Source organism: Eptesicus fuscus, chromosome 9, assembly GCF_027574615.1.
Source record: "Eptesicus fuscus isolate TK198812 chromosome 9, DD_ASM_mEF_20220401, whole genome shotgun sequence".
Lineage (NCBI taxonomy): Eukaryota > Metazoa > Chordata > Mammalia > Chiroptera > Vespertilionidae > Eptesicus > Eptesicus fuscus.
The window spans coordinates 64,518,655-64,532,843 of NC_072481.1; the positions used below are offsets into that span (position 1 = coordinate 64,518,655).

General features: G+C 39.3%; 1 protein-coding gene across 2 annotated transcripts in view; it reads left to right on the top strand.

The window, feature by feature from the left end:
- HS2ST1 (heparan sulfate 2-O-sulfotransferase 1) overlaps positions 1 to 12,972 on the top strand; it is a 185,265-nt gene extending 172,293 nt beyond the window's left edge. Inside the window, exons 5-7 of one of the 2 annotated variants that reach the window (XM_028134326.2) lie at positions 4,832 to 4,929; positions 6,950 to 7,107; positions 9,100 to 12,972. In XM_028134326.2, coding sequence (XP_027990127.1) covers positions 4,832 to 4,929; positions 6,950 to 7,107; positions 9,100 to 9,329 — 486 coding nt within the window. In that variant the 3' untranslated portion in view covers positions 9,330 to 12,972. The remainder of the gene's footprint in view (positions 1 to 4,831; positions 4,930 to 6,949; positions 7,108 to 9,099) is intronic. The other variant, XM_008157783.3, reaches the window with a different exon arrangement.
- Positions 12,973 to 14,189: the final 1,217 nt, after the last annotated feature.

Below are 14,189 nucleotides of genomic sequence, written 5' to 3' on the forward strand. Positions count from 1 at the left end.
TCCTCGGCATGCGGCCACCTCAGTGGCCACATGTCATCAGAAATGGCTACGCGTGTCAGTGCTGACATGCGTGTCATAGGTTTGCCATCACTGATATAGGTAAATCAGCGTTCCTAAAACTCAGAACTCCTTTTACTCTTAAAAAAGTTATTTAGGACCACCAAAGAACTTTGGTTTACGTAGGGTTATATCTACTGATATTTGCCAATATCAGTAAATTCACCAATAAATTAGAACTTTAAAAAATATTAAGTAATTAAAAAATAACAGTAGGAAACTCATGATAGCATAAATATTTTCATGCAAATAACCATTTTCAAAAAGTGTCAAAAGTGTGGCATCTTACATTTTTGCAAATTAAAAAAAATATCTAGCTTAATATAAAGAGCTGGACTTTTATATCACTGCTAAAACAGTTAGTTTAATTTAACCAATTCTTTTGGTTGAAGTGTATAAAGAAAATCCAGCTTGTCCTGGCCAGTGTCACTTAGTTGGTTGAGTGTTGTCCCATTCATTGAAAGGTCACCAGTTTGATTCCCAGTTAGGGCACATACCCAGGTTGTGGGTTTCATCCCAGGTCGGGGTACATGCGGGAGGCAACCCAATATCTCTCTCTTTCTCTCTCTCTCCTCCCTCTCCCTCTCTTTCTCTCTCCTCACTTTCTCTCTCTCTAAAATAAATAAAAACATTTTAAAAAATGGAAAAAGATCAAGCTTTACACAGATAATGTAATTGGAAAGGGAAGGATTTCAATTACCTTTTCAGAAAATCACAGCTATCCCTCTTTAATACTACACTGAAACTTGATAAGTAGTAGCCTCTTGACGTTGCTGAAGTGTAGATTCTGAAGCCATAGCAGTGAACCATTATGCTCTGTTACATTAGCATCCATTGATATATTTACACTTTGAATAGATTTTTAACAGAGCATAATTTTGTAACATCATGTGGATGTTATGTGGATTTTCCAAATGCTGACACATTTTATTATACAATATCAAAAATTTACACTGATCAGTATCACCACTGATCTCATCAGTAAAGTCTTTAAGTATTGCAAAACAGTCAAGCTCAAGTAACGGTTTGTCAAGTATTCCAAAATTTTATTTTTTTGCTTAATAGCTTAACTTATATCACTGACTACCACAGGATTTCTCAACCTCAACACTGTTGTTGTTTTGGGTGATAATTCTTTGTGTGGGGAAACTGCCTATAATTGTAGGATATTTGCCAGCATCTCTGACCTCTACCCAGTAACATCCTTCCTACACACACCCCAGTTGTGAGAACTAAAAATGTCTTCCAGCATTGCCAGTGTTACCTGACAGCCAAAACAGCTCCAGTTGAGAACCACAGGGCTATTAACACTGTTAGGTGTTCGATTTCAAGTGACAGGCAGGCACACTTTGTTCATTTTGAGAAAATGTCTGCCAATTACCTAAGTTTGAATAACCATAGTTTGTCTCCATGCCCTTCTTAATGGCTTCCAAATAATATTACCATATTTTCCGGCGTATAAGACGACTTTTTAACCCAGGAAAATCTTCTCAAAAGTCGGGGGTCGTCTTATACACTGGGTGTCATCTTATAGGGCGGGTATATCCCAAACTCTATATTTTAACTGGAAAAGTTGGGGGTCGTCTTATACGCTCAGTCAGTCATCTTATACGCTGGAAAATACAGTAATTTCACTGGTAAATCTCATCACTCACATTTTCTAAGTGTGTAATTATTTATTTTTATGATTTTAACTTTGTACTGCCCTATCAATTATTAAACACTTTTTATTAATTATTTTGTTAACAGAATACCAAGGGGTGTATACTTATGGAAAGAGTAAGTAGTTATGTGCTCTAAGTAACAATCTAAAGAAGAGTCAGGTTATGTGAAGAAGTACTCATTGGTCCCAGAGATCCCAGTTCCTGCCCCAATTTGCTTTTTGTATTTCTTTAAATTAACTAGGCTTGTCAACAGCTATAGGAATTATAATGAATTTAAAATATATAGTAATTTATATATACTAATTTGCATAATAAATATATAGTAAATAAGGTTGAAAGGAGGCCATACTTAGCACTACCTGATCTTACCATTGTCTACAGAATACTGCCTCCATAGTCCTCAGCAGTTCACTACTCCCTGGCAATGGTTTGCTTATCGAACATGCATTTTACTATGCTGTCTCACAAAAGCATTTAAGAACTTAATGTTTGCTTAAAAAGTATTTTATATGTAAAAGGCACCACAAGAAAGCAATATAATATCTTTTCAGTTGACATATTTACAGGTTCAGGAGCTTTTCATTGTAGATGAGTTTTCTCTACTCAGTAAAAGGTGTGTAATCCAGAGTTAGCCTTGGCCGGTCTTCTTCCCAGGTTTCTGGTTGGATCTTGGTGGTTTCTCTAGAAAGAGAAAACAGAAGGAAGATTCCGTTGTAATGGAGTTGAAGAAAGAGATAAAATTGGACATTATTTTTAGTCATGTATGAGTAAGTGGAGGTATCCACTAGAAATTGTATTTGAACCTCAAAATATAAGTCTATACTAAATCATAGATTTGAGAGTCACCAACATTAGGTGGGAGTTGAAACAAAGGGATTGAATGAAATTGCACTTGGAGACATATACAGTATGAAAAGAGGACCAGGTGAAACAGGAAGAAGAAAAAGAGAGGATGCAGATAATGTAGCACAGGGAATGCCAACATTTAAAGAGCAGGCAGGTAAAGAGCAGCATACCAAGGAGACTAATGTCAGAGAATCAGAAGACAAACCTGGCAAGTCCTTGAAATGGCTAGGAAAATAATTTCAATTACAAAGAGGTTAGTGGAATGAGGATTCAAATCTGTCCCTTTGATTTGTCAATGGCAAGTCCATCAGGGATGTCAGAGAAAGGAGTTCAGGTGGAATCCAAAACGTTGGTAAGCCACTGAGAGGTAAGTTAAGACTGACTCCAAGGAAGGACTACTGTTGAAATAGAAGTTTGACTTTGAAAGAAACAAAAAAATCAGGAAATGTTTCTTTAAGATGACAGACACTTGGCATATTAATATATCTGAAGTCAGCAAGGGGTGATCATACAAAGAACTGGAGAGAAATTGATGGAGCAAGGGTCTCAGAAGGGGGTGAGAATGGTGTTCAAAGATAGGAGAAGCAAATGGCTCTTTCACGCTGAGGGCAGTAGGGGGCTACAGATGCAGATAAACTTTTATCTAAGCAGGAAATTGAGGAAGCTCATGCTTAGTTTCAGTTTTCTATATAAAGTAAGAAGCAAAAGCATTTGCAGAAGAGGGTGCAATGTACATATAATTGCCATTACCATCAAGCATCAAATTTTGTTTATTTTAACCTTCAATTATAGGAGTTAAATATCTAAACTAATAATCTAAATGGCCTCAAGAATATTTTTATATTTATTTTTTCTAGTTATTTTATTTTTTATTTTCTAATATATTTTTATTGATTTCAGAGAGGAAGGGAGAGGGAGATAGAAACATCAATGATGAAAATCATTGATTGGCTGCCTCTTGCACGCCCCCTACTGGGGATGGAGCCCCCAACCCCAGGCATGTGTCCCTGACCAGAATCGAACCCGGAACCTTCAGTCCACAGGCTGACCCTCTATCCACTGAGCCAAACTCGCAGGGCATATTTTTCTGCTTTATATTGTACTAGAGGCCCAGTGCATGAAATTTGTGCACTCGGGGGTACCCTCACCCTGGCCTGTGCCCTCTCGCAGTCCAGGAGCCCTCGGGGTATGTCCAACTGATGACTTAGGCCTGCTCCCGTGGCAGTCAGACATCCTTAGTGCTGCCTTGGAGGCGGGAGAGGCTCCTGCCCACCACTGCTGCGCTTGCCAGGCATGAGCCTGGCTTCTGGCTGAGCAGTGCTCCCCCTGTGGGAGCGCACTGACCACGGGGGTGGGGTGGGGGGGAGACAGCTCCTGCATTAAGCATCTGCACCCTGGTGGTCAGTGCGCATCATAGCAACAGGTCATTCTGCCATTCGGTCAATTTGTATATTACCCTTTTATTATATAGGATAATAAAACATTTGGTAGGTGAATGAGTTAGAGTAGATGCTAAGCTTCTAAAACAAAGAAACCTGAATCTAGAAACTTAGGAGCCTGGACTCTGACTAGGACTCATTCTACTCCATCTGCTTCCTCTCAGAAATAGTAGGTGGTCTTTGTAGATGTCTCATTGCAGCATCCACAGCTTCCAAGTTTATTCTCTGGTATCTCAATATTATAGCATTTCCAATAGATAATGGCTACTGTTAAAATGCCTGTGACAGACAGTGAGTACTCACAAAATTGGAATTGAGTAATTTTAGAAACATAAGCTGTGAGTCTCTTTTCCTTCTAATTACTTCAGTCAGGTGCACTTGCAGGTTGTAAGTATCTGAGGTCACTTCTGCTTTGTACAATGAAGAGACTTAAGTGTAGCCCAACTTTATGTTCTTTTCAAATGATTATTTCATAGATGATTATAATAAAATGATTATAAAGAAATGATAGTATCTTTAGCTTTGTTTTCATTTAGTTAAGAGGTTAGAAATTATAAATATACAAACTTAACATAAACCAGTACTTATTTTTAAGGAGAGTTTTTATCTGGGGGTTTTCCATTCATATAGTAAAATAACTCATACAAACACTGGCATAGACAAAGGCGTGAGAAAGATCCGTGTTTCACTTTCCTCAGTTATGTGGAAACGATCTCAGGTATGTGTTCATAACCTGCTTGTCCCTTTAATTCAGTATCTCAGTGACTGGGAACCCACATTGACTTGGGTTTATGGCTCATACGTGCTGCTGTGTCTTCGTTCCAGACGTTTGATGAATGTGTAGCGGAGGGCGGCTCAGACTGTGCTCCAGAGAAGCTCTGGCTTCAGATCCCATTCTTCTGCGGCCACAGCTCGGAATGCTGGTAAGGAGATCAAGTTGGCTTACATTTTAAACTTCCTCATTTCTCTATAATCGGTATTTCACAAATGTGAATGTGTTAGTCAAGGGTAAGATATAAGGAATTAATGAAAGTCCAGACTAAAAATAACATGTGATTAAGTAATACTTCATCTTGTGATTACCTTAAGTGCATTCGAAAGATTCTTCATGTATAAATATCCGTGCACTGTTTCCTCAGATGCTGATTTTTTTTTTAATGTTTTGTTTGTTTTTTAGTGTTACACGTTTTTCTGTATTCCAGCAGAGCTCTTAATTAGAGGTCAGAGATCATTTCATAAACCTCATTTTCCCCCAAGCTTACTCTTTTGGCCATTCATGTTAGATCAAGTAGGACTTTTGTCCCACTGGGTAAATTATTCACCTGGTTTCACTGTTAAACTGATTTTGACTTGGAGAGACAGTTATGGTTGTGGTTTAGTCTGCTAATAAACATAAGGTGGAAAATAAAGATATTTTATCTTTTATAAATAGTTTATTTCCTCGGGATGTGCTGAGTTTTCAGTTTTTAAAAATAATGGTATGTCTTCATTTGATCTAATCAATTTTAATAGAAAAAGTTGAAAAAAACAGGAACACATTGAAAGTATCTTTTTTAAAACCACAATGAGGTTCAAGAAACGCCTTCTGTTCTTTTCTTCATTGTTTGAAATATATTATTTGGTTACTGTGAAATTAAAAGTCCTACGTAATACATTATATCAAAGTATAATAATAGCTTAAGAAGAATTGAAGGCATAGGAAGAATGTCTTAGTTTTTAATCATTTTTATAGAACAGGGGATGGGTAAATTGCAACTTGAAGACCAAATTTGACTCCTCACCTGTTTTTATAAAGTTTTATTGGAACACAGCCACATTCATTTGTTTACTTACTCTCTATGGCTGTTTTCATGCTGCAAGAGCAGAATTAAGTAACTGTGAACCAAGACCATATAGCCTGCAAAACCCAAGATATTTCTTCTCTGGCCTTTTATAGAAAGTTTGTCAACCTCCACCTTCAAACAATAAAGAGTATTGCTCTGTTGGGGGTTATTGAGGATATTTTAATTGAGCTTCTTAAGTATGTTTTACAGATTCATAGGACCTCCCAGTTCTATGAATCTGTAAAACATACTTAAGAAGCTCAATTAACTCATTTATTCTTCCCTACACCTCACCACAACTTTTTTTTTTTAAATATATTTTTATTGATTTCAGAGAGGAAGGGAGAGGGAGAGATAGATAGAAACATCAATGATGAGAGAGAATCGTTGATTGGCTGCCTCCTGCACGCCCCACACTGGGGATCGAGCCCGCAACCCAGGCATGTGCCCTTGGCCGGAATCGAACCCAGGACCCTTCATTCCACAGGCCGATGCTCTTCTCACTGAGCCAAACCGGCTAGGGCATCACCGCAACTTTTCAATGGCTGAGAAGACAAAGTTAGAGAGGTAAAGTCACCAGCTGAAAAGTATAGTTTACTTAGAGCCAACCCTATTAAGAGCCATTAGCTGAAGATGTAAAAAAATAAAAGGTTCCTGGCAGGACCATTTCTTATCTTACTTCTGTTCCTCAGAAATGATGGAAAAACCTACGCTCACAAATTAAATTAAGATAAACACTAAACACAAAGTGCTTTTAGACCTTACTAGGTACCTTTTAAAATGAACAAAGTTACTTTAATTTTAAAAAATTAAGTGCACACTAAATCAGATAAGAGAAATATATGTGTTGTGTATACATTTTTTTAACTGCCCTCAAACTAAATTTTGATAATATTAAACTAACTGTAAAGTCTGAGTTCGCACTGCATAGTTGAGCAGAAACTGGGGATAGAGGCAAAGAAAACTAAAAACGTGTGCCTCTTAAAGGACGTGAATAAAAGTGCTAAGGCTTTGGATGGACATGTGTTTGTCTGTTTTTCCTCTGATATACAGTGGCAAAGACATCAAATATACTAGCAGATTGAACAACCAGGTTCTTAATTTCTTTTATTGGTTTTAGGAATGTGGGAAGCAGGTGGGCTATGGATCAAGCCAAGTATAACCTAATTAATGAATACTTTCTGGTGGGAGTTACTGAAGAGCTTGAAGATTTTATCATGTTACTGGAAGCAGCTTTGCCCAGGTTCTTCAGGGGTGCTACAGACCTCTACCGTACAGGTATATAAATGATGGGTTTCTTTCTAAAGCTGTCCTTAACTCTCTTCGTTTGCAAATTGAGAAATCTGTGTGATTTGAAGTTTCTTAAGGAACTTGTCTGTACTCAAGGTAAATTATCTGTTTCTCCTCAACATTTTCAATACAAAACGATTCCTGGCACACAGATGGTGTTCAGTAAATATTTTTTGAATGAATGGACATCTATTAGGTGAGAATTAGAAGGCATTGTAGGAATAGTGGAAAGATACAAACTACAGAACCAATCTCAGAAATGTGTAATCCTATCTAATAATAGAGTAATATGCAAATTAACCATACCTCCGCGACAAAATGGCGACCCCCATAGCCACAAGATGGCGGCGCCCAGTCCGCCCAGCTCCACTGCTGGAGTGTCCAGCCTGTCAGCAGGAGCAGCGAAGCTGGATCCACCTCCGGAGGGGTTTTTGATCTGCCCCCAGACACGGCAGTAAGAGCCAGGACAGCAGGGCATGGAGGCTTCCCTGGCAGCGGGGAAGCCCCAGGCCCTGCAGACAGATCCGGGCCGGGCTGCAGGGAATGGCGGCTTCCCTGGCAGCGGGAAGGCGGGGCATGGCGGCTTCCCTGGCAGCGGGGAAGCAGGGCATGGCAGCTTCCCTGGCAGCGGGGAAGCCCCAGGCCTTGCAGACAGAGCCGGGCCGGGACTGCAGGGCATGGCGGCTTCTCTGGCAGCGGGGAAGCCCCAAGCCCTGCAAACAGAGCCTGGACAGCAGGGCATGGAGGCTTCCCTGGCAGCGGGGAAGCCCCAGGCTCTGCAGTCAGAGCCGGGCCGGGACTGCAGGGAATGGCGGCTTCCCTGGCAGTGGGGAAGCCCCAGGCCCTGCAGACAGAGCCGGGCCGGGACTGCAGGGAATGGTGGCTTCCCTGGCAGCGGGGAAGCCCCAGGCCCTGCAGACAGAGCCGGGCCGGGACTGCAGGGAATGGCGGCTTCTCTGGCAGCAGGGAAGCCCCAGGCCCTGCAAACAGCCTGGACAGGAGGGCATGGGGGCTTCCTTAGTGTGTCAGTGTCCTCAAAGCCCCCAGCCTGGCAGACAGAGCACACTGCAGGGCATTGGGGCTTCTTTCATATGGCGCATGGGGAGGCCGGCAGAAAGCGGAGAGCAGGGCATGGGGGCTTCATCTCCATGGCTGCAGCGAAACCTCCAGGCCCGCAGAGAGCAGAGAACCACGGGGAGTGGGCCTAAGCCATCAGTAGGACATCCCCTGAGAGCTCCTGGATTGTAGAGGGTGCAGGTTGGGCTGAGAGACCCCCGTGCACGAATTTCGTGCACCGGGCCTCTAGTATTTTATAATTCCGATACCAAACATTATGACTGTGTTCCACCCTCAGACCTACTAATGCCATTTAGAGTAGAGGCAGGACAGTAGAGCGCAGTTACTTTCATGTGATCATCACCTGCTGTGACTGTTACAGTCCTCCTGAGGTGCTTCAGCAACCTCGGCAGTAGTTCACGTCTGAAAGTGACTGTCCAGTCTCCCTTGGGTGGTTTTGTGTCTTTGTTCATTGTTATTTTGCCATTCTCTGATAAGATACAGTCAGAGGAGGTCTTTTTCTAAGATATACACATGTCCTAGTTTCTAACATATAATTATATGGAGTAAAGGTAATGAGAAATTAGTATTAAGATTGAAATAGATATTTTACCCTCTTTTCAAAATTGAACTAGTCAGAGCACTTGAGAGTACGGCGTATATTGTGACAGCCTTCAGTGATGGACAATCCTTGCTTTTACTATTTGACAGCCTATTAAGTCTTTCACCGGTTAAGGATTTACCTTAAAAGGAATAAATCACAATTTCAGTAGGATTAGGGCATTGGTTTTCCCCGGTGATAATAATACAAAACAGTTGTTGCCTGTCCTTCCCTGTTAACTTAAACCATCTCTTCAAATGAAGAGGCATTGATCTTTTGTATGTTTTCAGAATTATTTACCTTTTCTTTTTTTCCTTTATAAGTAGGAAAGAAATCTCATCTTAGGAAAACCACAGAGAAGAAACTCCCCACTAAACAAACCATTGCAAAACTACAGCAGTCTGACATTTGGAAAATGGAGAATGAGTTCTATGAATTTGCACTAGAGCAGTTCCAATTCATCAGAGCCCATGCTGTCCGAGAAAAAGATGGAGATCTCTACATCCTCGCACAAAACTTTTTCTATGAAAAGATTTACCCTAAATCAAACTGAGTACAAGGTGTGACTATTTGATTTTTCAACTAAAACTTTGACCCTGTCTTCACCTTAGTTCTCAGGTCCACAGTTCATATTGAGCCGAGTTAGGAAACAAACAAAAAGATCAAGGAAAGTAGATGCTAGCTGGTATGTCAGTGGTTGAAGAAGTTTAAGTTTCAGCCTTTTTTTTTTTTTTCCCCCCTAATTAAATTTTGGTGGGAGTTATAACCTCCTGCCTGGGAAAAACCTATGTATCGCTTAAAATAAACACATAGCAGTTCTAATCAAAAGGCTAAATACAATTTTAGAAAAAATTCTGATACTCCGTTTTTGATAAAGCGTTTTTTTTCAACTAACCATGAATGAAGACCAATCCATTTGCTCCTCTGCCTTCACCTGGAGGGTTGGTTATGCAACCGCACTGAGTAGCGTTGCTACTGGTGGGCAGTGTGCGAAGGCTTCGTTCCTGTGAGTCACGTCTCATGAAACGTATTGGAATGTTTGATCATGTTTGCTAGGAAGTGTCTCTGCTGTAGTTGGAATTGCCCATATTTATGTAGGTCATGTTCATTTCCTTTAAAAAAAAATAATTGTCATTAGTGTTAAAAACCAATTCAAACTATTACTAATACTGTAAAAAGAGTCAAAGCCGTGTTTCTCATTCCTGTCTCTCCAGTATCTAAGACTGGGGAGACACTACAGAGAACGTTGAAATTTTAGTTAAGGCTTCCACACATTAATATAAAAAACAAAAGTAAGTTTAGTATTTGTTTCTCCGGGTTATCTGTAAAGCTGTCAACAGCTACTGGTGACTCCATATTATAACTCCATTTAGTGAGCTGTGGTATGGGTAGGGTTTTCCTACTTCTGTACTTTTACTTGTAAACTATTTTTACTACGGTGCTTTATAATGTGTTTTAAAGCATTGCATTTACAAAAAAAAAAAAAAAAAGGAAAATGCTGTAAATATTGCATATTTTATGTATTTGGACCAAAAGGTTAAAAGTATTTAGACAAAAGTGGTTTTGCACCAATTTTATTATGTCAAGTAAAACCATCAGACCTACTGTTCTTGTATTTCTCATTTAACTTTAAGATATCACTGAAATTAACCCTAATAACCTTTCAATTCTGATACACAGTACACTGTTCAGAACTGGGGGCAGTCGCTATAAGTGGAAAGAGTCCTGGACAAGGAGTCAGAAAACTTGATTCCTGGTCCTGGCTCTGCCACTTTTCAGCCGTGTGATCTTGGGTGAGTCACTTAACCTTTCTTTGCCTCAATGTCCTCATCTCGAAATGAGAGTAGTAATACCTGCTGTACCTACCTCGCAGGGGTGTTGTGAGGATTAAATGAGATGGCATGTGCAAGCACTTTGAAATTGTAAAGTGCTATATAAATGTAAGGTATTATGGAAACATTTTTAACACATAGTTTCATACTGTTCATTTTTTTAAAAAGAAAGGGAAAGTCCACTTACAAGCTGGTTGAAAAAAAATTAATCTTGATGTAGGTTTGGGTTTGATAAACATCTCAGTGTTTTGTCTCCCCTGTTTCAACTGTTGAAATATGAAGCACCTGTGAATTCTTAACAATTCATGAGCAGCTGCTTGAGTTCAGGAGGTTCCCTGTTTGAGAAAGTCTTCATTAGTTGACTCAGGGCAGGGAAAATTTGTTCTTCAAATTTGGAAGAGTTTTCTGTTCTTATTTTACATTACCATTCAGAAGTGGTAGCTATTTTATACCTCTAATTTTTAAGGTATATTTTGCAGGGTTTCATTTTCCTGGGAGTTCTTTACCTTCTTCACCTTCTTAGAGTGACAGAGATAAAGAAATTTAGAAACATTTTTCTAAAAGAATAATCTTTAGTATGCATAGTTTAAATAAATATTCCCAAACTAGGCCTCAACAAACTATGTAAGGATTGTGGGCAGGTTGCTTTTACCGTTACTAATTACATGGGAGGCCAGGAGCGAGCACTACTTATCAAAAAACATTTACTAACGAATTTAAAGAAGAGGAAGTTAACAATCATTTTCATACCCTTTCCCCCCAGTAATAGGAAGGTATTAAGAGAACATTGACAGGCATACTTTTCTTATTTGGCTTTCTTTATTTTTGTGTGTATGAATGTTTACAGATATTTGTTAAAAATATATACACATTATTTCCTTGCCCCAAAGGAAAGCACCATTTCCAGGTGGGGTGTTCGACATTTACCTGCTAAAGAGCCCCAGTGTGTCGGTCATTCTTGGAGTACATGCTGCGAGCTCCCTGACGTGCATTAACTCTTCATTTAACCAGAGTTGCACGTAGTGCACTAGGTCAGGGAGTCAGTAAGCTTTCTCTATAAAGGTCCAGAGAGTAAAGTTTTGAGGTTTTGCAGGCCATGTGGTCTCTGTCACAACTACTCAACTCTGCCAGTTAGCACAAAAGCACCCATAGACAATACATAAACAAATGAGATGGCTATTTTCCAATAAAACATTATTACAAAAACAGGTGACATGCCCAGAGGTTGTAGTTTACCAACCCCCAAAATAGATGGTTATTTATGGAGAAATCATTTTTGAATCTGTACTCTAGTGGCCTAAAAGAGTTTATATACTTTGAAAAGCTCCTAACTTATATCCAAAGAATAGCTTTCTGATTCAGGCAGTCTCTCCCACTGATGCATAAACTTTTATGGCTTAGATTGCTTCCAGGTGGGCATGTTTTCTTCCCCAGTTTAACAGTTCAGCATAGGGGCTTATTCTATCATCTTTTAGGGTGGGTTAGGATTATCTTTCCTGGAGACCGAGAAGGGGTCAGATTTAATTCTATCTGGTCCAATATAGCCCCAGGAGTCTGATAAGCGCAGAGTCCTTATAATACTTAACTTTATAGCAAATATATAGAACCACTGAGACAATAATGTATTTTTTTAAAATGGCAAATGTGGTTTTCTTTTTTTAGCCTTTGTGCTTTTTCAGTATTTTGATCATAGGGAAAATTTTTTTTAACAATGCAAAAGCAAATCAACCAGTTTGAATTTTAAAAGATAATGTTATGTGTGTGTGTGTGTATATATCTATCTATATGTTTATTTCCCAAAAGAGGAAAAAGTACCTTTTTGTTCAACTTGTATCAACTCCTGTTTTCTAATTGCTGTGAAATGGCAACTGTTGATAAATTATTGTGACTGTTTTAATGTAATGGAGAGGATATATTTTTATTTTACCCAGCTTTAATCTGTAAAGTATCATTTAAATATATCCGATAGCAACACTTAAGATATTGCATGGGGATTACTTTACTTTTCTATCATCCATACTCATTTGTGCAACTTTGAACATATTGGGTACTTCTGAATTCCTGATGATTGGGTTTAAATTTTTGAAAATTGGAGAACTTGAACTTACTGACTTTTAAAGTTTAAATTTTATTTTCTATTCTTAAAACTCAGTTAATGTCTACAATTTGAAATCTACTGTTGTTCTTTCTCTATATATGTTCTATTGAAAATTCCTAAAATTGTTAGTGCCATCAGTGATTTACAAACAGTATTTTGATATTGCAGATGATTTGCTCATTGTATTTGCATAGTTAGAAAGAAAATAGTTTGTAGACAATGATTCTCTCTTTTTCTAATAAAATGCAATAAAAATTCTAAAAGCACTAGAGAATTTAACTAAAGGCTGGTTCCCAAATGCATAGCTGGTATTTTAATTTATATTTAGATTCTACATAGAGAGCATCTGTGTAAACCATGGTATTTGGGTTTTCCCAGGGATCATTGTCAAACACACATCTATGGTCCTCGAATCCTTAATTCTGAGAAGCACCCGGTACTGTAACCTTTTAGGAAGTTTGTCTTTAAGAGAGGTGCAGGTGCTGCTTCTAATTTATGATTTGAAAACTTGCCTCTTCATAAATTACAGCTATTTAGTTTGAGAGGAAGCGGGGCCATTGTGTTAAATTTTGCATCCATTTACCCTGTGAGGAGTTGCTGTCTGCTGCCAGCTAAACTGCTGCTCAGGCAGCCTTCGGAGGGGAAAGCGACCCTGTTTCAGCTGCACTGCCAATTCAGCGCCTCTGGAGTGGAGCTTGCTTTCTGATTTCCTGGAGTGGGAATTTGAGAGATTGAAATGGGTGCTCAGTTAGTCAGATTTATCCTATAATTTAAGTTCATGCAGCTTTGTGACCTTTGCAGTACTATTTATAAAAGGGCCCCATGGTGATGATCTCTTTAAACCACACCACTGGGTAAGCCTGTGATTTAGACACAGGTGCTGTCTGTCTGATTTCATAGAAGCTTCTGTAGCTTTCTATTGAGAGGTCTGTGAGCATCTCTAAAGCAGTGTCGAATGTAATTTTGAGAAACAGGGATTGTGTATTTTGATTTTTAGTTTATAAATACGCAGACAGCTGAGTAGTGCCTTTCCTCCCTCACAATCCATGTTGGAAGATGCTCACTCCTTGCTTTCTCTGCTCTCTCCCCCTGCCCTCCTCCTTCCCCCATTCAGTTGATTCATTTATGCAATACTGCTTCCAACGTGAAACCATTTTGTCACATCTGCTGGAGAGATAATCACTCCTTTTCCTTAACATTCTGCCAGCTTTCTGTTGTTGAAGTGTTTCAGTTGATTACCTGATGCAAAAGCTATAAAATAAACACTCGGCGGGAAGGGGAAAGCGTTTTGGTGTCCTGTTTTAATATTGTCCTCGGTAGCCTGGATGCTGGTGGACATTTTCCAAGTGGATCAGTGTCATCAACCTCATTCTCAGAAATCACTGCCACCAGAGAGGCGTCGGAATTGTGTTTGACAGTCTTTTACCCAGAGGGGTATGCCTGTGCTGCTGTTTGCTATGTACTTCATCACTGGTATTGAAGT